This window comes from Mustelus asterias, chromosome 9 (genome assembly GCF_964213995.1).
Source record: "Mustelus asterias chromosome 9, sMusAst1.hap1.1, whole genome shotgun sequence".
Lineage (NCBI taxonomy): Eukaryota > Metazoa > Chordata > Chondrichthyes > Carcharhiniformes > Triakidae > Mustelus > Mustelus asterias.
The window spans coordinates 23,586,996-23,610,908 of NC_135809.1; the positions used below are offsets into that span (position 1 = coordinate 23,586,996).

Genomic DNA, 23,913 nt, shown 5'->3' on the forward strand with positions numbered 1-23,913 from the left:
CTTCATGCATTAAAGACTTAACTTTTTTTCATCTGATTGCATTCCATGTCCAATGGGAATGCTCAAAATGTATTCCCCTCCCCTCAGTTCTCTCATTGGAAAGGCTGCATGATTTTACTGTATTTCCCTTTTAGAGTTAACGTAGAAATATAGAAGATAGGATCAGGAGGAGGCCATTTGGCCCTTCGAGCCTGCTGCGCCATTCATTAAGGTCATGGCTGATCATCCAACTCAATAGCCTAATCCTGCTTTTCCCCCCATAACCTTTGATCCCATTTGCCCCAAGTGCTATATCCAGCCGCCTCTTGAATGCATTCAATGTTTTGGCATTAACTACTTCCTGTGGTAATGAATTCCACAGGTTCACCACTCTTTGGGTGGAGAAATGTCTCCTCATCTCCGTCCTAAATGGTCTACCCTGAATCCTCAGACTGTGACCCCTAGTTCTGGACTCCCCACCATCGGGAACATCCTCCCTGCATCTATCGATCTAGACCTGTTAGAATTTTATAAGTATCTACGAGACCCCCCCCTGATTCATCTGAACTCCAGTGAAAACAATCCTAACCTAGTCAATCCTTCCTCATACATCAGTTGTTAACAAGCTTTTCCTTTACCCCTATTGTCATGGAGTGAGACACATGGTAGATATGAAAATAATAATTTTTTTGTCTGTTTTGCTCTTTATTGTTGATCTTGTTCACTGATTTATCACATCAACTTTTCTGTTCCATTTTATAGAGGAAAATATACCCCGTTTGCCATATCTCTCTCAGTTAAAGTTACATTTAGCAGAAAAAAACTCTACATACATTATAACTTGGTGAGTACAACAGAGATAATTTATTGTTTCTATACTCCTAGCTGGGGACCACACTCTGAATGAGATGGGCCAGAGATGGGAGCAACCACAATACAGCAGCAACTCTTGGACAATCTCTTTGAGTATCACTCCACACTGGGATGTGCGGAATCAGTGAATTTATCTGAATTATTCATTATTGTGTTTTAAACAAACTTGGCAAAACTTCACCCAAACGTTTATTCCAGGTCGTCAATCAGCCAAAGATAAATCAAACCCCCCAGGTTGCCAACTGACGCACTCCCAAGTTGCACATCATTTCAGTTTGAAGTAGGGTACAAAATGTACACCAGATTAGCTGTCAGTTGACGCATTCAAAAGCACAACAAGGTGCTCAATTGTCAAAAAAAATCATGATCTCATCTTTCTGTTTTGGGAGGCAATGCATTTCCACCAGGATAAAGAAAATGGAATCGTCAAAACATGTAGGAATTACTTGTTCAAGAATTAATTGTTCATATCAAAAATACAATTTCTGATAAAGCATCTGTTTAAAAAGGTGGAGCATCTTGATATAGAATCCCTGCAGTGCAGAAGGTGGCCATTTGGCCCATGGATCTGCACTGACTCGCCATCAGAGCATTGAGAACAAAAGTTGGGAAATCATGTTCCAGCTATATAAAATTTTGGTTAGACCCCATTTGGGGTATTGCGTGCAGTTCTGGTCACCACACTACCAGAAGGAGTGTAAGCTTTGGAGAGAGTGCAAAAAAGGTTCACCAGGATGTTGCCTGGTCTCGAGGGTGTTGGCTATGAGGAGAGGTTGAATAGACTGGGATTGTTTTCATTGGAAAGACAGAGGCTGAGGGGAGACCTGATAGAGTCTACAAAATTATGAGAGTTATGGACAGGTGGATAATCAGGAGCTTTTTCCATGGGTAGAAGTGTCAATTACAAGGAGGCACAGGTCCAGGGTTAGAGGGGGAAAGTTTAAGAGAGATGTCAAGGGGAAGTTTTTCTCGCAGTGGTGTCTGGAACGCGCTGCCAGAGGAAGTAGTGGAAGCAGACACATTAGCAACACTTAAGAGGCATCCAGATGGGTATATGAATAGGGAGGGAATAGAGGGACACGGACTGAGTAAGGGCAGAAGCTTTTTTCTTTAGTTCAGTTGGGGCATTATGATCGACACATGCTTGGAGGGCCAAAGGGCCTGTTCCTGTGCTGTACTTTTCTTTGTTCTTTGTTCATCACCCTCTGCCCTACCCCCATAACCCCACACATTTATCCCCCTAACCTACATATCTTGGGATACTAAGGGGCAATTTAGCATGGCCAATCCACCTCACATGTGCATTCATGGAGTGTGGGAGGGAACTGGAGCACCCGGAGGAAATTCATGCAAACAAAAGGAGAATGTGCAAACTCCACACAAATAGTTGCCCAAGGCTGGAATCGAGCCCGGGTCCTTGGTGCTGTAAGGCAGCAGTGCTAACCACTGTGCCACCCAAACATGTTGCGTATATTTTTAATATGCAATTTTTAAAATGCACTGTTCTATTGGGTTGGAAATCTTCTTTAACAGAAAGAGAATATCTGCTTTTTCTACAATGAAACTGCTGATGAAATTGATTTCAAACGGTCAGCGATAATATTTTGGGTTTTCTTTGTTAATAACGGACCTAGTTCTTTAGAGAGACATAAAACATTAATTAGTGGGACTTCTGTTAGTTCTCATCTCCTGTTAATAATAGTACTTCACATCTGTTCAGTGCTAGGCCTGGGGTAATATCTCACAGAACTGCTTCCCCTCGTGACAGACTGCAAACGCTCTTGGCTCTGGAATCTTCCCACTGCATTCCAAAGCACCAGAGATGATAGAGGGAAATCTGGCATATGGAATCTTGCACATACCAAGCTGTTTTATAGCCACAACCTGCAATGTTAGGCTGCTGGGCATTCCCTGTTAATTGGGAAAAATCTGAACAGACAAGGAGTATTGGCCATGCTAAATTGCCCCTTAATGTCAGGCCCAGCATCAATAAAGCAAAAACAATGTTCCTGTTTTGAAAGTTATTAATGAGCCAATGTGGCGGTATTCGGCATTCAAATACAAACCAAATTAAAATGAGAACAGGGAGGAATTTAACAATGCATAAAAATGTCGAGAATCCTTGAAATTTATACCATGTAATTTATTTTAATGCCACCTTGCATATGTTCCTGTGTGGCACTGCACGGGCCAGTTTTGATTTTGTTCAGCAACTAGATTTTCTTTCATTCATTCGTGGGACATGGGCATCGCTGGCTGGCCAGCATTTATTGCCCATCCCTAGTTGCCCTTGAACAGAGTGGCTTGTTAGGCCATTTCAGAGGGCAGTTGAGAGTCAAGCACATTGCTGTGGGTCTGGAGTTACATGTGGGCCAGACTAGATAAGGACGGCAGATTTCCTTCCCGAAAGGACATTAGTGAACCAGATGGGTTTTCCGACAATCGACAATGGTTTCATGGTTATCAGTCGATTCTTAATTCCAGATATTTTTTTTTACTGAATTCAAATTTGAACCTGGGTCCCCAGAACATTAACTGGGTTTCTGTATTCATTGTCTAGCGATAATACTACTAGTGATAAGACGTAATAAAGGGGGTGCAATCAATAACTCCCCAAGATTACACACTGGACTACTGTGAATTGTAGTGAGATGGGGACAAGGGGTTGGGGAAACATGTCCATCATTTAGATAGAGTTACTTTCATTCTATCTTGTTACAGCTTGGAAGATCATTTTTGTCTGCCTTTCCCAAAGACTCAAGAAAGTTTGACCTAACATTGACTTGTGTGGGGTGTTGTTCTACTGCACCAACTAAAATAAGTGCAGCATGGATTGTATCATTTCCAAAGGTGCTGAGGAAGCTCACCTCTTTAAAAGGGTATTGGTACCTCTGGAGGCACCATAGAATCCATACAGTATAGTAGGAGGCCATTCGGCCCATCTAGTTTGCACCAACCACAGTTCCACGTAGAGTCTATCCCCATAACCCTATGCATTTACCCATGCTAGTCCCCCTGACACCAAGGGGCAATTTACCATGGCCAATCCACCTAACCCGCCCATCTTTGGACTGTGGGACGAAACCGGAAGAAAGGCACGCAGACACGAGGAGAATGTGCAAACTCCACACAGACAGTGACCCAAGGGGCAGCAGTGCTAACCACTGTGCCACCCTGTCGCCCAAATGTAATGCCAATTAGCAGATAGCAAAGAAAGCCAGCAAATGGGCTCATGCCGAAACCCAGGATTGAACCAGGGACCTTTAGATCTTCAGTCTAACACTCTCCCAACTGAGCTATTTTAGCTTGCACCAGTGATTCCAATTCACCTTTCAGCGCTGCCTTCAGAGAAGTGATCTACGGCAATGCTGTAAGCTGAACAGCATATAACCGGGCATTAGATTAGAATAACCAGACACTGCAGCTATCCGATAACCAGCTCAAGTCAGATAGTGACAAGCACGTGGGCTGAACATTGTATTCCAACTCTCAATTGTTATTACAGCTACTTCTTTAGCTGTCAACTTCCACCCCCAATCTTATCAGGCAGAGGGTTTGGACACGTACCGTGTTCTGTTCCCTTCAAAGCAAGCCGTGTTTGGTGGTAAGGAAGCAGTTCGAGTTTGACGTGCTCGGAGGTACTGGCTAAAAGTTGAGTCGCCTCGGCTAATGTACAATACTCCATGCTGGTACCATCGATCGAAAGTATGTGATCTCCAACATGCAAAGCTCCGCATCTGTGCACAAACAAACATTTTAGATCCCGGGGATACAGCCAGAAAAAGCAACGAATACATTGCAATAATTCTTCAATCGTAAAGAAAGATCCACATTTTCAAATGTAAATGTAACTTGCTTTATATTGCTTAGGGAGTCAAATTTGCATACGGATTCTGCTTATCAGTTGCTTGCTATCTGTGACACAAAAACCAGTTTTAAATTCAGAACTCTTATCAAAATTCCAATTCATATGATTAATAGACACCGATACTTTATTCTCCATTTCCCCTGCCCCTCATTCCTGTAGGAAGAACGATTCACTCAGCACTATGACTGTATCTGGAAGTTCACTGTGTACAGAACTTCAGCCACATCGCTGCAACATGCGGCCTGCTAGATTATTACTAGATATTGCATGGTCCTCAACACATAACACAAACAAAATCTTGCTTTTTTTGAAGAAAATTGCATACACATGTTTTGGACCTATATCCAAGTATTGATAAGTAATTCATACATAGAGTGATAGAGGTTTACAGCAAGTAAACAGGCCCTTCGGCCCAACCTGTCCCTGCCGCCCCTTTTTTAAACCCCTAAGCTAGTCCCAATTGTCCACATTTGGCCCATATCCCTCTATACCCATCTTACCCATATAACTGTCTAAATGCTTTTTAAAAGACAAAATTGTACCCTCCTCTACTACTACTACCTCTGGCAGCTAGCTCCAGACACTCACCACCCACTGAGTGAAAAATTTGCCCTCTGGACCCTTTCGTATCTCTCCCCTCTTGCCTTAAACCTATGTCCTCTAGTTTTAGACTCCCCTACCTTTGGGAAAAGATGTTGACTGTCTAGCACAATAGTAAATTAAACCTCGATGCTATTTGCAATAGCATAACATTGAGAAATTAACACCTTCCAAATATAATCCATGTAAAAATTAGGAGATTTCAGCATTGAGCGTATATGAAATAATTTGCAAATCAGACCGAAATATATTATTTCAGGCAGCATTTTGTTAAAAATATCCTTGTATAAAGCAAAATAATTTCCTCACATGTACACCAAACCGTAGCTGAACAAATGATTGCAGATACCGAAGTAATTCTTAGAGGGGTTAAACATATTTTGCAATGTTAGTTTGTCAATTATTCTGAAAGAATCTTTTTGACAGATGTTATATAATATGGATCAACTACTGATGACCTAATGTGAACAACACTAGGAATAATTTTGGAAGATGGACAGTTTACATCAGCAAAAGAAACTCTAACTCTGATGAGACACACACGAGCAACCCAAATGATGAAAATCTCTGAATGTGCTTGTGCCAAACATGGTCACATCAGCCTCTCATGTGTATGCCTAGTGACCCCTATGTGAGCTCACACAAAGGGTATATGCCACCTTAGTGCCTCAGATCAAATCACCTTTAGTCATTAATATTCCCATTGCTCCAACAAGCAAATACGAGTCTCTACAATTCATAACCTGTAAATGTATGAATTACTTATCAATCCTTGGATATAGTTCCAAAGCATGTTTATGTAATTTTCTTTTTTAAAAAAAGCAAGATTTTTGTTCATTCATTCATGGGACATGTGCATCACTGGCTGGCCAGCATTTATTGCCCATCCCTAGTTGCCTGAGGGCAGTTCAGAGCCAACCACATTGCTGTGGCTCTGGAGTCACATGTAGGCTAGACTGGGTAAGGACGGCAGATTTCCTTCCCTAAAGGACATTAGTGAATCAGATGGGTTCTTCTGACAATCAACAATGGTTTCATGGTCATCAGTTTATTCTTAATTCCAGATATTTTTCATTAATTTCTAATCCCACCATCTGCAGTGGCGGGATTCAAACGCGGGTCCCCAGAACATTAGCTGAGTTTCTGGATTAATAGTCTAACGATAATACCACGAGGCCATCGCCTCCCCTTCAGAGGTCAGGAGTTAGATTAAGTCAACATCAGCAACTTGCATTCATATAACATTTTTAACACAGAAATAAACCACCCTGGATGTCCAACACCCCAAGAGTAATAAATAAGAGCTATAACTAATTAAAAAAGAATGCTGAGACAAAGGAAAAGATATCAGAAAGGGTCAGCTCAGCTTGGTGGAAGACTTGGGTTTTAAGGAAAAGATAACAGTTAGATACTAGGGACCTATTTTGATTGAGACCTGTTTCAGCTGAGTATTTGAATGTAAAATAAAAAATATAGCCATATCTTATTAAAAAATCTCACACACTTGCTGTCTACCAAATTGCTCTTTCTTGTGTCAACTTCTTCCAGTCTAAATTCCTAAAGACTACTTGGACAATGGAAACTTGCCTCTGTAAACTCGGCAGGCTGCAATTATAACCTCCTACCAGTGGCAGCAGTCAACAGCTCAGTTTTGCAGATCCTGAACTCAGATTCCAGAGAGCAAGGACATACTTCTTTTTCCAAATTTACCTACTTTAATATAAATAATTGCATAAACATAACAGAATGCAGGACTTTAAAAGGAGACTGAATATATGCATTTATATAATGTATCTATCTATATGTAATAATAAAAAATTGCACCTGCACACCTTTGTCCAATAATCCTCCATTCTCTCATCTTGCTTCACATTAAGGACTACACTTGGGATGAGATTTTCCGGCAGCGCTTGTCCCAAGGTCAGAAAATCCTGCCGGAAGTCAACGGACACCAATGGTCCATGCCCCGCCCGCTACGATTCCCGTGACAACTGGGACAGGAAAATTCCACCCTTGGTCTCAACCTCATATGCAGCATCATGGAAGGTTGACTAATAATTATCTAATAGTCTTGCATACAGCCTACACCACACACGCGCACACACACGCGCACACACGCACACGCCTATAAAACAATTTGCAATACTGTTCCACCAGCCAAGCGTTTGTCTCATAGAGATGAAATAATATAGACTTCTTAAACATAATGGGATAAAGCCGTGGTTAAAGGATATACCTGAATGACAGCAAGTGCTTGCATTTATAATCATAATATGTTTATGTTACATTATATCATTACAAATCCTATTTGGGACTGTATCAAATAATGAAGTTAGTAATAATGTGTCAATTAAGTTCATGTACATACCTATCTGCAATGCTGGCAGCCTTTATTTTGTCTATGACTATGACTTGCTTGTTACAGTACAGTGAGGTAGTTAAAGCAATGCCCAAGCTTGAACCAGGGGTCTTGGCCACCTCCACCATCAGTGGGCCAGAAGCATTCGCTACTGAATCTAACCAAAAAAAAAGCAAATTCACAGTGAGATGCTCTTGTGTTATCCCACAGCAACTGTTCATGAATATACTTACTAGAAGCCAGGCCTCCAGTGACAGTTTTGATGGCAGAAACAAACTACAGTGCATGCACAGAGAGTCATGATGAACCTTCAAACAAGAATACAGTAAACAAAACCATCCAAATCCAAATGTGTGAAACAGAGAAAGAAGGAATAAATAAACCTTAGTGTATTTCAAATATTGATCAAGTCACTGGGTAAATGGAAAGGCCAAAGTTGTGGAATATATGAAGGATTTAAATGTGAATTATTTATGTAGAAATATGCAATTATATTTCATTTAACATTAACCAAACCAATTCAAATTTATGTTGGCAACTTACAGGTGCAACTGTCAGATAAAGAATGATGGTTGTCATATAATATCTTTGCTTTTTTTATTCATTCGTGAACATGGGCGTCACTGGCTGGCCAGCATTTATTGGAAATTACAAATGCCAGCAGTATTACATTCTCCTCTCGGACAATGATTTAAATAAAACTTAAGCGTGTTAGAGAGAACAGATTGATTTACCTCCAATTTCATAAGAGGCAACCAAAAATAGTTCACCTCAGAATGAACCTGCAGATGATACTGTTACACTTGGCAGCTTCCTATTGGAACACAGTTGGGTACAGTGGAGATGAAATGACTCTTTGCAAAGAAAAGGCAAAGTGGTAAACAGTTCAAGTGCTTCTTCAACTCAACTCAACGTACCCATAACAGACACATCATATTCGATGATTAACGTTGCCTCCTGGCCGCATTGTTTGAGAATGCTCATAGCTTCTGTATGCGTTGTTCCATGTAACCGAATTCCATCAACACTCAACAGCCTGTCGCCAACCTTTATTGTGCCTTCCCTATTGGACAAAATGAATCATATCAAAAGTCAAAATCTTCAGCCACAACAGCTAATAACAGTGCCACGGTCTGAACAATAAAATATCTTTCAATTAGCTATTCAAACATCTGATTCAATAATCATAGAATCCCTACAGTACAGAAGGCAGCCTTTCAGCCCATCAAGTCTATACCAACCACAATCACATCCAGGCCCTATTCCCGCAACCCCACACATTTACCCTGCTAACCCCCCTGGGGGTCAATTTAGCATGGCCAATCAACCTAATCCGCACATCTTTGTGATGATGAAAGCTTGTGATGAAAATGTTACAAGCAATCGAATTGGCTCATCAACTCATGTGTGGCATCTCCATTCTAATGGCGGCACTGTGCAACCAGTAACATCATGGGCTATGTAGTTAATGAAAGTCTCATGGAGTTTCTTTGCATTGCACTCTGCACTCCCCAAAAAATGATATTCATACAAGGACTCTGCATAACTAAATTGCTTTGGTTGGGTGGGTCATTGGCAAGAAGACTATAGCATGCCAACACAAAAATTATATAAGTCAACAAGTTCAGTTCTCATTCATTGGCTTTAGATTATAACTTGATAAATGTGATCATGTTAAATCGTTACTCTTTCAATGTGGATGCCATCGTTGTCAATGGCACTATGGACACTGGTCATTAATAGCCACAAGAAACTGGAACAAAATCAACAGGATCTTCATAAATATTTTAATTGTTAGAAAGTCCACATACTGGAAGTTGCTTAGAAATGCAGCCTCATATTGAGGTTGGGGGGACAGGTTTCGGGAAAGGGACAAAAGACAGCCCTGCGGTGTTCAAGTTTCCTTCTTACAGTTTCTGGTATCATCTTACACTCCTCCAAAGAGCGGCAGTCATCTTAGGAAAAGAATTACAACCGGGAGCAGCAGCACCAGAATTAGGAGGGGAATCAGAGGTAGATTTAAGAATGGGACAACGATTGGCAGCAGCAAAACAGCAGGTGGGATGAGAAAGGTTGGACTGCATCAAAGGCTGTAGCGATGGCCCACAAGGCTTACAGTTGGCTTATGGGCTATGTAAAGACTGTACCTGATTTTGAGGTTTAGTAACTGTGACCACTTGTATAACTGTACCTGTCAGCTGGCCCCCCAGCCCTCACGTAGGTAATTACAATCGGGCGAGATCTATTTCTGTCTTCGTGAGCTCCTCCTGAGAAAAGTAAATATACAACATATTAGACAATATATGTACAGCGAGAGTGGGATTGATCCAGACTGCCTTAAGTATAATATCCTAGTCTGTACAGAGCGAGCTGATCTGAGTGAAGGGTGATGGGAAAGCAGTCAACCATTATCCTCAACATTTCAGGAGGAGGGAAAATTATTACAACCCCACTTCTGATTGTTATTATGACTTTATGTGACTCCTACTCGAAAGAGCGTGTGCCTGTCTTATAGAATCATACAGTGCAGAAAAGGCTCATCGAGTCTGCATCAACAAAGCTACCATTAAAGGTGCGCTAATCCCATTTTTATAGTTGAACTGCACCTCAGCAATCAGTCAAAGCCTTCAGAAGGGAAACTTGAGAGGGAAACACACCCCATTCCAGTTAGGATTTTCTCGCCACCTAAATGACTCAAACAACAGGGTGGCACAGTGGTTAGCACTGTTGCCTCATAGCGCCAGGGTCCTAGGTTCAATTCTGGCCTTGAGTGACTGTGTGGAGTCTTGCATGGTCTTCCCATGTCTGCCTTGGTTTCCTCTGGGTGCTCGGGTTTCCTCCCACAGTCCAAAGATGTGCGAATTATGTGGATTGGCCATGCTAAATTGCCCCTTAGTGTCAGGGGATTAGCAGGGTAAATATATGGGGTTACAGGGATAGGGTGGGATTGTTGTCAGTGCAGGCTCGATGGGCTGAATGGCCTCCTTCTGCACTGTAGGAATTCTATAAATGCTTGGATTAGCAGAAAGGAACATGTCAATTCACAGGCCTAAGGACGACATTTCATAGATTAATGAGCATGGCACAAAGTTTACAGTGGCCACGAATGCATTTGTTCAGACATTGAAGGGAGAAGGGCTGTTTTGCTGTGATTAAACAGACCAGATATCATTTGCTAGGCTCCTCAGACAACAAAGACTCTTTGCTGAATAAAATAATGCTGACATCTTCCCTTTGCTAGTGATGGGAGGAAAGAGCACACAAATCTCTTCAAAGACATTTGGAAAAAAAAACACACTGGCACCCAACTGCTTTGTCGTAGACTTAAGAGGAGTTGGCTGCTAAGTGATAGACAAGTTTTAGCTGCTCACTGTAAGCATAATTCTGTTTCATAAACACTGCGAGAGTTCCCCTCAAGGATCATTCGTAAATCTATTGTGTGGTGTAGGCTGTACGCTACTTGACCATGGTCCCAGTTCATTGCCTTGCCTGTATTGAGATAATGAATCTCATTCAAAGCTACAAGTGCGGGCATTATAATTGGCTTCACAGTTCCAGGTTTGAGAGAGGAAACACAGCCAGGGTTCTCATTTCTGACCTTTATCCAATGATCACTGCTGAATTATGTAGATATTGCTAATGCCTTACAGGAATAATCTCTATGTAACAGAGAATTTTTCACCTACACTTCAAACAATCTTACTGCACTAAAATGGGCCAAATGAATGTACAAGAACTACGCTGCCATGTACAAGACTCAATAAGATGGGAAAAAAATGATTACAGCGATATTTTAGGTCTGCCAGAAGCTGTAGCTAGCGCGGATATTCTTATTTTCTAGTACTATGCTGACGTTTGCTCCAATCCCATCACCCCAGCCTCACCACACGATGTTATTTTTATCAAATTAAATTGATTGCGTCAGTTCCATCTGTTTTTTTTGGCGCCAGAACTCAAAATACTGACTTTTTTTTTTAAACGTGTTGTCAAGGCAATAGCCTCATTTATCACTGAGTAGGGTGCAAACGTCACAAGTCATGCCAAGCACTGGAGGAAATCTGGTGCAGTAGCAATTCCTACCACAAAAAGAGTAGTTAAGCAACACTTGGCCCCCCATTTTCATAGTAACCAATCTTTTTCTTTAAAACTCATTCATGGGACATGGGCGTTGCTGGCTGGCCAGCATTTGCTGCCATCCTAAGTTGCCCGAGGGCAGTTGAGAGTCAACCACATTGCTCTGGGCCTGGAATCACATATAGGCCAGACCAGGTAAAGACGGCAGATTTCCTTCCCTAAAGGACATTCGTGAACCAGATGGGATTTTCCAACAATCGACAATGGTTTCACAGTCATCAGTAGATTCTTAATTCCAGATATTTTTTATTAAATTCAAATACCACCATCTGCCGTTGTGGGATTCGAACCCGGGTTGGATCAATAGTCTAGTGATAATGCCATCGCCTCCCCTCTTTAGTGATATAATCAGAGGGAAGTGTCATGTTAGCTACAACATGCTTCCACTACAGTGAGGAGTGCTGGGAAGAGGGCAAGCAATCCAATGTATTTTTGAGCCAAGGAAGTTTAAAATATGCAACCTATAACTAAAAGAAAATTTGCACCACATATCCTTTTAAAACATCCCTCCCCCTTCCCTACTGTGCACGTAAAATGTCAGCTGTGGATCCAATTCAAAAGGCGATGGGTGGAATTTTCCTGTCCCACCCGCCACGGGAATCGTAGTGGGCGGGACACGGACCATGCAAAGGTCCATTGACATTGGGCTGGTTTTTCCAGTCTTGGGGCAAGTGTGGTTGGAAAATCCCGCCCGATGGGTTCATTTCCCACTCTGGGACTTGAGCACAAAAATCTTGATTGATGCTCTGTTGCATTACTGAGGGATTTTTTTTGTATGAAGCGATCATTTTGTCTTTTAGATGAGACATTAAAACCAAGGTCCCATCTGTCCATAATTGATCCCATGTCTCTATTTCCAAGTAGAACAAGTTGGTTATCTCTGGCAGCCTGGTCAATATTTGTCCCTCAGCCAACATCACAACAGCAGGTTATTTATTAATTGTCACAATGATAAGACAGAGTACTGGAAAGAGATAGAGAATCTGGTGAACTGGTGCGATGACAATAACCTCTCCCTCAATGTCAATAAATGAAGGAGATAGTCATCGACTTCAGGAAGCATAGTCGAGAACATGCCCCTGTCTACAGCAATGGGGACAAAGTGGAAATGATCGAGAGCTTCAAGGTGTCCAGATCACCAACAACCTGTCCTGGTCCCTCCTCACTGACGCTATAGTTAAGAAAGCCCACCAATGCCTCCACTTTCTCAGGAAGCTGATGAAATTTGGCATGTCCACTAGGACTCTCAACAACTTTTACAGGTGCACCACAGAAAACATTCTTTCTGATTGTATCACAGCTTGGTATGGCTCCTGCTCTGCCCAAGACCGCAAGAAACTACAAGGGTCGTGAACAAAGCCCAGTCCATCACGCAAACCAGCCATTGACTCTGTCTACACTTCCCACTGCCTTGGAAAAGCAGCCAGCATAATCAAGACACCAGGCACCCCAGACATTCTGTCTTCCACCTTCTTCTGTCAGGAAAAAGATACAAAAGTCTGAGGACGCGTACCAACCGACTCAAAAACAGCTTCTTCACTGCTGCCATCAGACTCTTGAATGGACCTACCTCGTATTAAGTTGTTCTTTCTCTACACCCTAGCTATGACTGTAACACTACATTCTGCACCCTCTCCTTTCCTTCTCTATGAACGGTATGTTTTGGCTGTATAGCACGCAAGAAACAATACTTTTCACTGGATACTAATACCTGTGACAATCAAACATTGTCGTTTGTGAGAGCTTGCTTTGTGCCAATTGGCTGCCACATTTCATAAATTACAACAGTGACGACACTTCAAAAGTAACTCATTGGCTGATAGGTGCTTTAGCATGTCCTGCGGTTGTGAAAGTTGCTACGTTAATGAAAACCCATCTATTCCAACTCTACATTCTGCATCAAGAATGGAATGTCCATTTAATAGTTAATCAAAATGGGAAGGAAAAAAAAAGCTTACATTGTGGAGCTAAGTGCTTACTGCCGCAGAGAGAAATATCAATTGAAAGCTGCAATATGAATTGCAATGTGCTATTAAATAGACAGACATCCTTACCTCTAATCACAAAGCCAAAGGTATTGCCTTCTTTGTGCAAAGTCACTTCCACAGTTTTGAGAATAATACCCGAGCTTTGAACAGCTAGAAAGGAGAATAAAAGGACTTGTCACTCAGAATCACTAGGAAGTGGCTTCCATACTAATATGCAGACTAAAATCAAAGCTGATTATTTGGAAGACAGCACTTAGTTGTGATCTACTCATTCATTTTTTTGATCTATTCATTCATTTTCTTCGATTTTTAGGGATGTATGTGTCCCCTTGCTGTGCGGAAATTGCCTGTCATTTCATAACAATGGATGCAATTCAAAAGTGATTCATTGATTGAGAAGTGGTTTCGGGTCTCCTAATAACTTACAGGCATAAATGGGTCTCCTTGCCATATCCTTTGTAGACATATAGGGAGTCAAGTGGGAGCACCCACAATGCTTCCAGCTGCATTGCTGGACATGGGAGCACCCACAATGTCTATAGCTGCATTGCTGTAAGTATGAGCACCCACAATGCATTGTTGTGCCATCAAAATAATTGAAGTATAGGTGGCACAGTGGTTAGCACGGCTGCCTTACTGCGCCAGGGGCCCGGTTCAATTCCGGCCTCGGGTCACTGACTGTGTAGAGTTTGCACATTCTCCCCGTGTCTGCGTGGGTTTCCTCTGAGCGCTCCGATTTCCTCCCACAGTGCAAAGATGTGTGGGTTAGGTTGATTGGCCATGCTAAATTGCCCTTGGTGTCATGGGGGACTAATCGTGTAAATATGTGGGGTTGTGGGGATAGGGCCTGGGTGGGCTCAATGGGCCGAATGGCCTCCTTCTGCACTATAGGGATTCTGTTCTATGAGTATTCCATAACTGGAAAGTGGCGTTGGGTGGATGAAAGCATTTTATATTTTTGAATAAAACATACGATTTGCCACATATCATAAGTAAACTAGAAGAGAATCAGGAATCAGCCACAGGAGAGTGCCTTGCAAAGAAATGTCATATTCTCCTAATATCTCTGTGGTATATTGTGAATGCATGTGTGTGAATTTAATTAAACTGAAGCCAATTAGACTGCAAGGTTAAAAACATCTAAAGGGGGAAGGTGTGAAAGCATGCATGTTAAAGTGGAGGTGATCAAATCTAAGATGGGATACCAGCGAGCAGCAAAAACAGAAGTTTGCATTAGAAGATAGGGAGGGTGGATTAAAGTTTAGCTGTTGTATTTCAAAAGGAAAACTTACCACTGGCAGAGATCACAAGTGAGTAAAGCAAAGTATTAACTTTCTTTCTACCCAAAAGTAATAGCCATAAAAACATGAAAGATTTTTATATTCTGGGAAGGGAATATTCAAAGAAGTTTACGAATAACAGGTTTAAATATGCAAGAGAAGCACATACTTAAAGAGGAACTTGCAAACTGTATGAGAGGAGTAGGCATAACATCCTGAAGAATGTGCTGTGCTTAGAGAAAGTTATGCAAGAAGCAGGGTCTTCGTCACCCTCACAGAGAAAGGTGTTTTTTTTCTGCAAGATTTTGATACAAGTCTTGGATTTCCATTATCAAGTGAAATGCTTCCCCTTATAACAACAGTGGATGTCTTGTGGTAATCTTACTGGGATTTCTTTATAGATTAGCGATCTACCAGGATTGTTCCCTTAAAAGGCATGTTTAGCTCTGAGTTTAACGAAGCAAAAATCTTTTCAGAAGTCTTGTAGAACTACTTTTAATTGTGTAAATATAATCTTGTGTGTTTAAGTTTTCCTTTCTTTTTGTTAATAAATGTTTTATTCCAATATTTAAAATCTCCAAAAGTGGTTAGCAATTCTTGTTCCCGACTTCAGAACACATATTTCCTTGAATTAAATGACAAATTGTTGTGATAGCTTGTTCAAGTTTCCCACTGGGATTTGGGCAGCCCAGCAATTACCACCTGCCATATCAGAACAATCTCCACCACAGCTCTAGAGAACGCTAAGAGTCCAACTGGTGCATTTCAAATTCGGAAAGACACAAGTTTCATACTGGGAAAGTGGCAACACGCCGGTGTAAAAAGAAGCCAGGGACGGCAACACTGAAGTTTCAGGTCTCTGCTCAGCACCACTTTCTCAAACCTGGGCATCAACATAAAATGCCACCACAAAGGCATGGGGAGGGGAATAATGGAAGGGAAAGTATGACATTGTAGACAGCATTAATTGTATTTATAATAGTTATAACCACATGGTCTTTAAGCAAGGGAAGGGAATTTCCTTCCCCTAAATGTTGCAAGTGGATTTTATTGACCTAGAATGCTGCTTTTTAAAATAAGGAAACTGAGAAGAAATCTCAGTACAGTATGCTCAGCACTTAGCAAGTTATTATAAAGACACCAAGAGCAGTTTAAATGTCTGAATTTGAATGTTTTAAGTTTAAGTTTTGTACGTTTATTTCTTAGCGTCACAAGTAGGCTTACATTAACACTGCAATGAAGTTACTGTGAGAATCCCCTAGTCGCCACACTCCGGCGCCTGTTAGGGTACACTGAGAAAGAATTTAGCACGGCCAATGCACCCAACCAGCACGTGTTTTGGACAGCTTCTTCCCTGCTGCCTTCAGACTTTTGACTGGACCTACCTCGCACTAAGTTGATCTTTCTCTGCACCCTTGCTATGATTGTAATACTACATTTTGCACTCTCTCCTTTCCTTCTCTATGAACGGCATGCTTTACATAGTGCGCAAGAAACAATGCTTTTCACTGTATACTAATACATGTGATAATAATAAACCAAATCAAATCAAATCGAAACCGGAGCACCCGGAGGAAACCCACCAGGGAGAATGTGCAGACTCTGCACAGTCACCCGAGGCTGGAATTGAACCCAGGTCCCTAGCGTTGTGAGGCAGCAGTGCTAACCATTGATGTAATTATGGCAATATCTCATCTAAACATTGGCCTAAATTTTACATTTGGGGTGCGCCCGGACGTGAAACCCACTCCCTGCCGAGATCGCATTGTTAGTGTGATGGTAGCACTTGAGGCAAAGGAGATCAAAAGATATAGGGGGGAAGGCAGGATCAGGCTATTAAGTTGGATGATCAGCCATGATCATAATGAATGGCGGAGCAGGCTCGAAAGGCTGAATGGCCTCCTCCGGCTCCTATTTTCTATGTTTCTATTACGGGCTGACCAATTAACAGCTATCCAATGTAAAATGTCCTCTGTGAAAAGATGAGAGGCAGCTGGGGAGGGTGGGAGCTGAGGAAAAGGAGTGTGTGGGCTGGTGCTGTCAATGTACTCCCTCAGGGAAACAGCCACTGTGAGACTGTCTGAGGGACCTGCAGACTTGTAAAAAAAATAAATAGCAGTGGGAAAATGATACCATGAATATCTGGGCAGCACAATCGTATCATACACAAACCTCAGCCCCGGACACATTGGTAAATTTAGTTTGACCCTGAGTTCTATCTCACCCTGTTTCGAGGTTGCAGTTTGATTGTAAAGGCTGTCTTGCCAATCAGTGTGCCCACTAACCGTAAAGACAGACGGGCAATGTAAATCCTGGTCAATTGCTGTTTAATTATCTTAAATATGCTTCTTAATTGTTGGTGGGTGTGCTTCCAACTCCAAATGGTGCCCATCAAGTAAAATATCATGTGATGCCTTTGACACAGGTCCCGACATTTTCTTGTGTAACTCTATATGTTTCTGGGCCAGGCAAACGCCTGAACCTTATATATAAAATTCTGCCTATATATTACAGAATTCTCTCTTTTTATGTGGACACCAGCATGCATTTGGAATATATATAAAACTGGAATGTTTCCTGAGTTGCTCAGTATTTAAGAACTAAGAGTTTCGAATGAAAACTCAGTTGCAGCCACAGGCAGAGACAGCACACAGCAACTAATCCGAGCTAATACAGTTTGAGTAATTTAACCGGCTCCAGAAGGCTTTTGAGTAGGAGTGAATAAATGAGCATTCAAATCCCCAATGTAGTCCGATTAGACTTTATCTACTTTCTCATGGGTGTTGCGACGATCTTAACTTGGAATGTGCTGCACTCCCGACAATCAGTGAGTCACTTCTGAGTTGTGTTCATTGCTGTACACAGGCACCCACACTCCAACACGCACATACATGAATGCATGCACATCCCACACACACATACACAGACACACACCCCCCCCCACACACACACACACCCCCCCACCATACACACACACACACACATCCCAAACACACCCACGCCCCGCACAGAATCCCACACATACATGCACTCATGCACATACACCCCACACATACACGCACACCCACCCACACATACAGGCACACGCACCCCCCCACACATTCATGCATGCACGCATATGCACACACACACCCCGCACACACACACCCCACACACACACCCGCACATGCTCAAACGCACATACAACCCCAACACACACCACTTCCATCCCCCAGCACACACACACTCCTTAAAACACACACAACCCTACCCCTCCGCCCACACACACACAGCCCCACCCCCCACACACACACCCACCTCCAGCATCCACAGCCCCATGCCCCACACTACCCCTCCCCACAAATACTCACCCCCAACACACACACTCTAACCCACACATGTCCCCCCACCCCCCACACACAGCCCCACACATGTCCCCCACCCCCAACACCCCCCCACCAACACACCCACATAGCGCCTCACCCCTTCCAACCCCACTACACACACACTCTCCCCCCCATATACATCCCAACACACACACCCACAATCCACACACCACACACACACACCCTCCTCCACACACACACACCCTCCCTCACACACACAGTCCCCCCAGACCCCGTAACAAAATTGCAAACTCGAAGCCAATTTCAGTTTGGATGGATTTAATTTTCGAACGTGGTTGAGAGCTCATTCCCAATGATGAAGTTCACACTGGCAGCAAATCAATTTGCACATTTGGTGTTTGTATTTTGTGCAACGGTTAATGCTTTACCTGTCACTAAACAGTGTTCTCAAAATATTGAGATTAGCGTGCAAAATTCAGTGTTTTAAATACTGATATGTGATTAGAGAAAGGTTTTAAAATAACCGCACAGATTCTCTACTGAATGCATAAGAGATTAATTAAAATAAACATCCGTCTTTTCCACAGTCACATTTAGATTTCAATTCGAGCCTTTCAATTGCAAAATACCACACTAATGTGAAGCCCAGTTCATCACGCAAACCAGCCACCCACCCACTGACTCTGTCCACTTCCCGCTGCCTTGGCAAAGCAGCCAGCATAATTAAGGACCCCAGCTCTCTTCCACCTTCTTCCGTTGGGAAAAGCGATACAAAAGTCTGAGGTCATGTACCAACCGACTCAAGAACAGCTTCTTTCCTGCTGCCACCAGACTTTTGAACGGACCTACCGCGCACTAAGTTGATCTTTCTCTGCACCCCAGTTATGACTGTAACACTAAATTCTGCACTCTCTCCTTTCCTTCTCTATGTACATAGAACATTACAGCGCAGTACAGGCCCTTCGGCCCTTGATGTTGCGCCGACCAGTGAAACCAATCTAAAGCCCCTCTAATCTACACTATTCCAATATCATCCATATGTTTATCCAATAACCATTTGAATGCTCTTAATGTTGACGAGTCCACTACTGCTGCAGGCAGGGCATTCCACGCCCTTACTACTCTCTGAGTAAAGAACCTACCTCTGACATCTGTCCTATATCTCTCACCCCTCAATTTAAAGCTATGTCCCCTTGTGTTAACCATCACCAACTGAGGAAAAAGGCTCTCACTATCCACCCTAACTAATCCTCTGATCATCTTGTATGCCTCTATTAAGTCACCTCTTAACCTTCTTCTCTCTAACGAAAACAACCTCAAGTCCCTCAGCCTTTCCTCATACGATCTTCCCACCATACCAGGCAACATCCTGGTAAATCTCCTCTGCACCATTTCCAACGCTTCCACATCTTTCCTATATTGCAGCGACCAGAACTGTACGCAATACTCCAAGTACGGCCGCACCAGAGTTTTGTACAGTTGCAGCATGACCGCATGGCTCCGAAACTCAGTCCCTCTACCAATAAAAGCTAACACACCGTATGCCTTCTTAACAACCCTTTCAACCTGGGTGCCAACTTTCAGGGATCTATGCACATGGACACCCAGATCCCTCTGTTCATCCACACTACCAAGTATCTTACCATTAGCCCAGTACTCTGTATTCCTGTTACTCCTTCCAAAGTGAATCACCTCACACTTTTCCGCATTAAACTCCATTTGCCACCTCTCAGCCCAGCTCTGCAGCTTATCTATGTCCCTCTGTAACCTGCCACTTCCCTCCGCACTGTCTACAACTCCACCGACTTTAGTGTCAATCACAAATTTACTAATCCATCCTTCTACGCCCTCATCCAGGTCATTAATAAAAATGACAAACAGCAGTGGCCCCAAAACAGATCCTTGCGGTACACCACTCGTAACTGAACTCCAGGATGAACATTTCCCATCAACCACCACCCTCTGTTTTCTTACAGCTAGCCAATTCCTGATCCAAAGCACTGAATCACCCTCAATCCCATGTGTCCATACGGTATGCTTTGTCTGTATAGCCATGCAAGAAACAATACTTTTCACTGTATACTAATACATGTGACAATAATAAATCAAATGAAACTAATTTTAATTGAGAAGATACTTACAAACAGGAGGGAGCTCATATTCCACCTCAAGAACCACTCTCTCACCAACATTCTTCAGAAGACTGATGATCTCATCATGCCTGAATTTTGTGAGGTTGATTCCATTGACTGATTTGATATAGTCTCCGATATTTAACTGATCACTTCTGGAAGGGAATAGCAGAGCACATTGCCGTAAAGTATTTAGCCCAGACAGAACTGTGACTTTGACCTCTTCATTAAAAAATAATTGCTAAAATGCCTTGCACATTTTAACTGAAAATACTATTACATTCCTAAAACTCTTAAAAGGAGCCATGGTAAATTATAACTCAATTAAACTGCTCAGGATAGCCAGTTCACTTCAAGTATTAAAATAGTTCTTCGATAATTAGTCAATCTCTACTGCTACAATTTTTGTGTTTTTTGGTCCATTGTCACCAAACTGGTAGCTTCTTTATAATGTCATGGTCAAAGAAGAGGGTGGGATTTTCCGGCCCTTCCTGCCGACGGAATCTTCCAGCCCCGCTGAAGGTGACCCCCACCACCGCATGATGGGTTCCCCCGTTGGCGGGACGGGTAAACCATGCAAAATGCCACAGATGTCAGCGGGAACTGGAAGATCCAGCACCGTGGGGTGGCACGGTTGCATGGTGGTTAGCACTGCTGCCTCACAGTGCCAGGGACCCGGGTTCAATTCAATTCCGGCCTCGGGCCTGTGTGGAGTTTGCAGGTTCTCCCCGTGTCCGCGTGGGTTTCCTCCGGGTGCTCCGGATTCCTCCCACAGTCCAAAAGATGTGCGGGTTAGATTGATTGGCAATGGTAAATTGCCCCTTCGTGTCAGGAGGACTAGCAGGGTAAATATGTGAGGTTATGGGGATAGGGTTTGGGTGGGATTGTTGCCGGTGCAGGCTTGATGGGCCGAATGGTTTTCTTCAGCACTATAGGGATTCTATGATTCTGCCGGCGGCCAATGGCAAACTGCCTCTGCTACTGAAAAACAGGCTGTGAGTGGGAGAGGATGGGGTTCGGCGGCCCAGAGTCTTGACAACGATACTTGTTTTTTTTAAATAAAACCAGATAAATCAAGAGGCTTTTCAGGCTGATCTAACACCTGGCAGAATGGATTGAAATGCATGTCCACTGTTTGGTACCATACTAAATACATCTTTGAATGCTTCCCACTTTTTGTGGTTGAATGCACTAACAGCCCAGCTGTGTTTACAACTTACAATTTCTTTTTACCACTTCCTAGCCTGCTGCACATTAATGCAAAACTCTAGTTAATGACCCTCCCACTCAAGCCTAATGTCAAATTCAAATATGTTATGTCTAAGTTTAAGTTTATTTATTAGTGTCACAAGTAGGCTTACATTAACACTGCAATGAAGTTACTGTGAAAATCCCGCCACACTCTGGCGCCTGTTCGGGTACACTGAGGGAGAATTTAGCATGGCCAAGCACCTAACCAGCACGTCTTTCAGGCTGTGGGAGGAAACTCCCTGCCTGCACTGACAATGATCCCACCCAGGCCTATCCCCATAACCCCACCTATTTACCCTGCTGATTCCCCTTGACACTAAGGGACAATTTAGCATGGCCAATCAACCTAATCCGCATACCTTTCTTGTGTGGGAGGAAACCGGAGCACCCAGAGGATGCCCACGTAGACACGGGGAGAATGTGCAAACTCCACACAGACAGTGACCCAAGGCTGGAATCGAATCTCGGTCCCTGGCGCTGTGAGGCAGCAGCGCTATCCACTGTGTGACCGTGCCGCCCACATGGTCACTATTTTAAGATATTCCTATAACATCACATTGCTAACTAATTCTGCTCCACATCACTCCGGATCATTTTTCCTTGCTAGTTCAAAAACATAGGGCAGGATTTTCCAGTCTCGTTCACAGCTGGACCCATTGTGAGCGAGAATGGAAAACTGGTGTTCCAGCCAAAACTTTGTTTATTCTCAGCGACACCGGAAAATCCCAGCCGCAAACGAGGATGGGAGATTTTGGCCACTGTTCGAAAAAACTGTCCCAAATACAACTGTCCCAAATAGAAATTCATTGCCTTTATATTAATTCTCGATTGGGAGAAACAAAACAGCACATGTAAAAATTAAAATCACAATTTTCACAACATGCTTTGGTATTTTCTACACCTAAAACTATTGAATGACACAAAATTATATCAGCGCATGAATAATTTTGAATTTATTGGTGCAGAACATATTAATAAAGTTTTGAAATGATCACAAACTGTGATTTCATGTACTTTAAATTATTTCTCCAATCAGCAAAATTATTTGCAACTAAAAATGACTGGTGTTCATTGCAGAATCCCTACAGTGCAGAAGGGGACCATTTGGCCCATCGACCCTGCACTGGCAACAATCCCACCTCAGTCCTATATCCGTAACCCTGACACTAAGGGGCAATTTAGCATGGCCAATCAACCTAATCCACACATCTTTATGACTGTGGGAGAAAACCCACGCAGACATGGGGAGAACGTGCACCCACGGCAGAAATCCAACCCTGGTCCCTGGTGCTGTGAAGTTTATTTATTATTTATTAGTGTCACAAGTAGGCTTACATTAGCACTGCAATGAAGTTACTGTGAAAATCCCCTGGTCGCCAAACTCCGGTGCCTGTTCGGGTACACTGAGAGAGAATTTAGCATGGCCAATGCACCTAACCAGCACGTCTTTCGAACTGTGGGAGGAAACCGGAGCACCCGGAGAAAACCCACGCAAGCAAGGGGAGAACGTGCAGACTCCGCGCAGACAGTGACCCAAGCCGGGAATCGATCCCAGGTCCCTGGCGCTGTGAGGCAGCACTGCTAACCACTGTGCCACCCATGAGTTCTCCCATCGACCTACAAAAAAATGGCAGATGTATTTTCTCAGTCCTAGCCTGGCACTGAAGGAGAAATTTCTGAGGATGAAACATTTAAAGTAAAAAGTAAAGTTTATTTATTAGTCACAAGTAAGGCGTATATTAACACTGCAATGAAGTTACTGTGAAATTCCCCTCGTCGCCCACAGTCCGGCGCCTGCTCGGGTACACTGAGGGGGAATTTAGCATGGCCAATGCACCTAACCAGCACGTCTTTCACAATGTGGGAGGAAACCGGAGCACCCGGAGGAAACCAACGCAGACACGGGGAGAACATGCAGACTCCACACAGACAATGACCCAAACTGGGAATCGAACCCGGGTCCCTGGTGCTGTGAAGCAGCAGTGCCACCGTGCCGCCCCATTTAACAAGCACACAGCACCAATTTAAAAATAAATACTCTGCACAAAGATTCATAAGCCCTGTGAAACACTTCTCATCTGTAACCCCTCATTAGCCTCCAGTAACATGTCACAGTAGCTTCA

At 43.0% G+C, this 23,913-nt stretch overlaps 1 protein-coding gene and 1 non-coding gene across 3 annotated transcripts in view; both read right to left on the minus strand.

Moving 5' to 3' along the window:
• The window catches only part of grip1 (glutamate receptor interacting protein 1), a 144,173-nt gene that overhangs the window by 93,407 nt on the left and 26,853 nt on the right, over window positions 1-23,913 (minus strand). For both annotated transcript variants that reach the window (XM_078219825.1, XM_078219824.1), the window contains exons 4-9: window positions 20,549-20,694; window positions 13,868-13,951; window positions 9,871-9,946; window positions 8,597-8,742; window positions 7,689-7,836; window positions 4,420-4,589 (exon numbers count right to left, since the gene is read on the minus strand). In XM_078219825.1, the coding sequence (XP_078075951.1) occupies window positions 4,420-4,589; window positions 7,689-7,836; window positions 8,597-8,742; window positions 9,871-9,946; window positions 13,868-13,951; window positions 20,549-20,694 (770 nt within the window). The remainder of the gene's footprint in view (window positions 1-4,419; window positions 4,590-7,688; window positions 7,837-8,596; window positions 8,743-9,870; window positions 9,947-13,867; window positions 13,952-20,548; window positions 20,695-23,913) is intronic.
• trnaf-gaa (transfer RNA phenylalanine (anticodon GAA)) lies at window positions 4,086-4,158 on the minus strand. Its single transcript has one exon. It is a non-coding gene; the product is annotated as a tRNA-Phe (tRNA).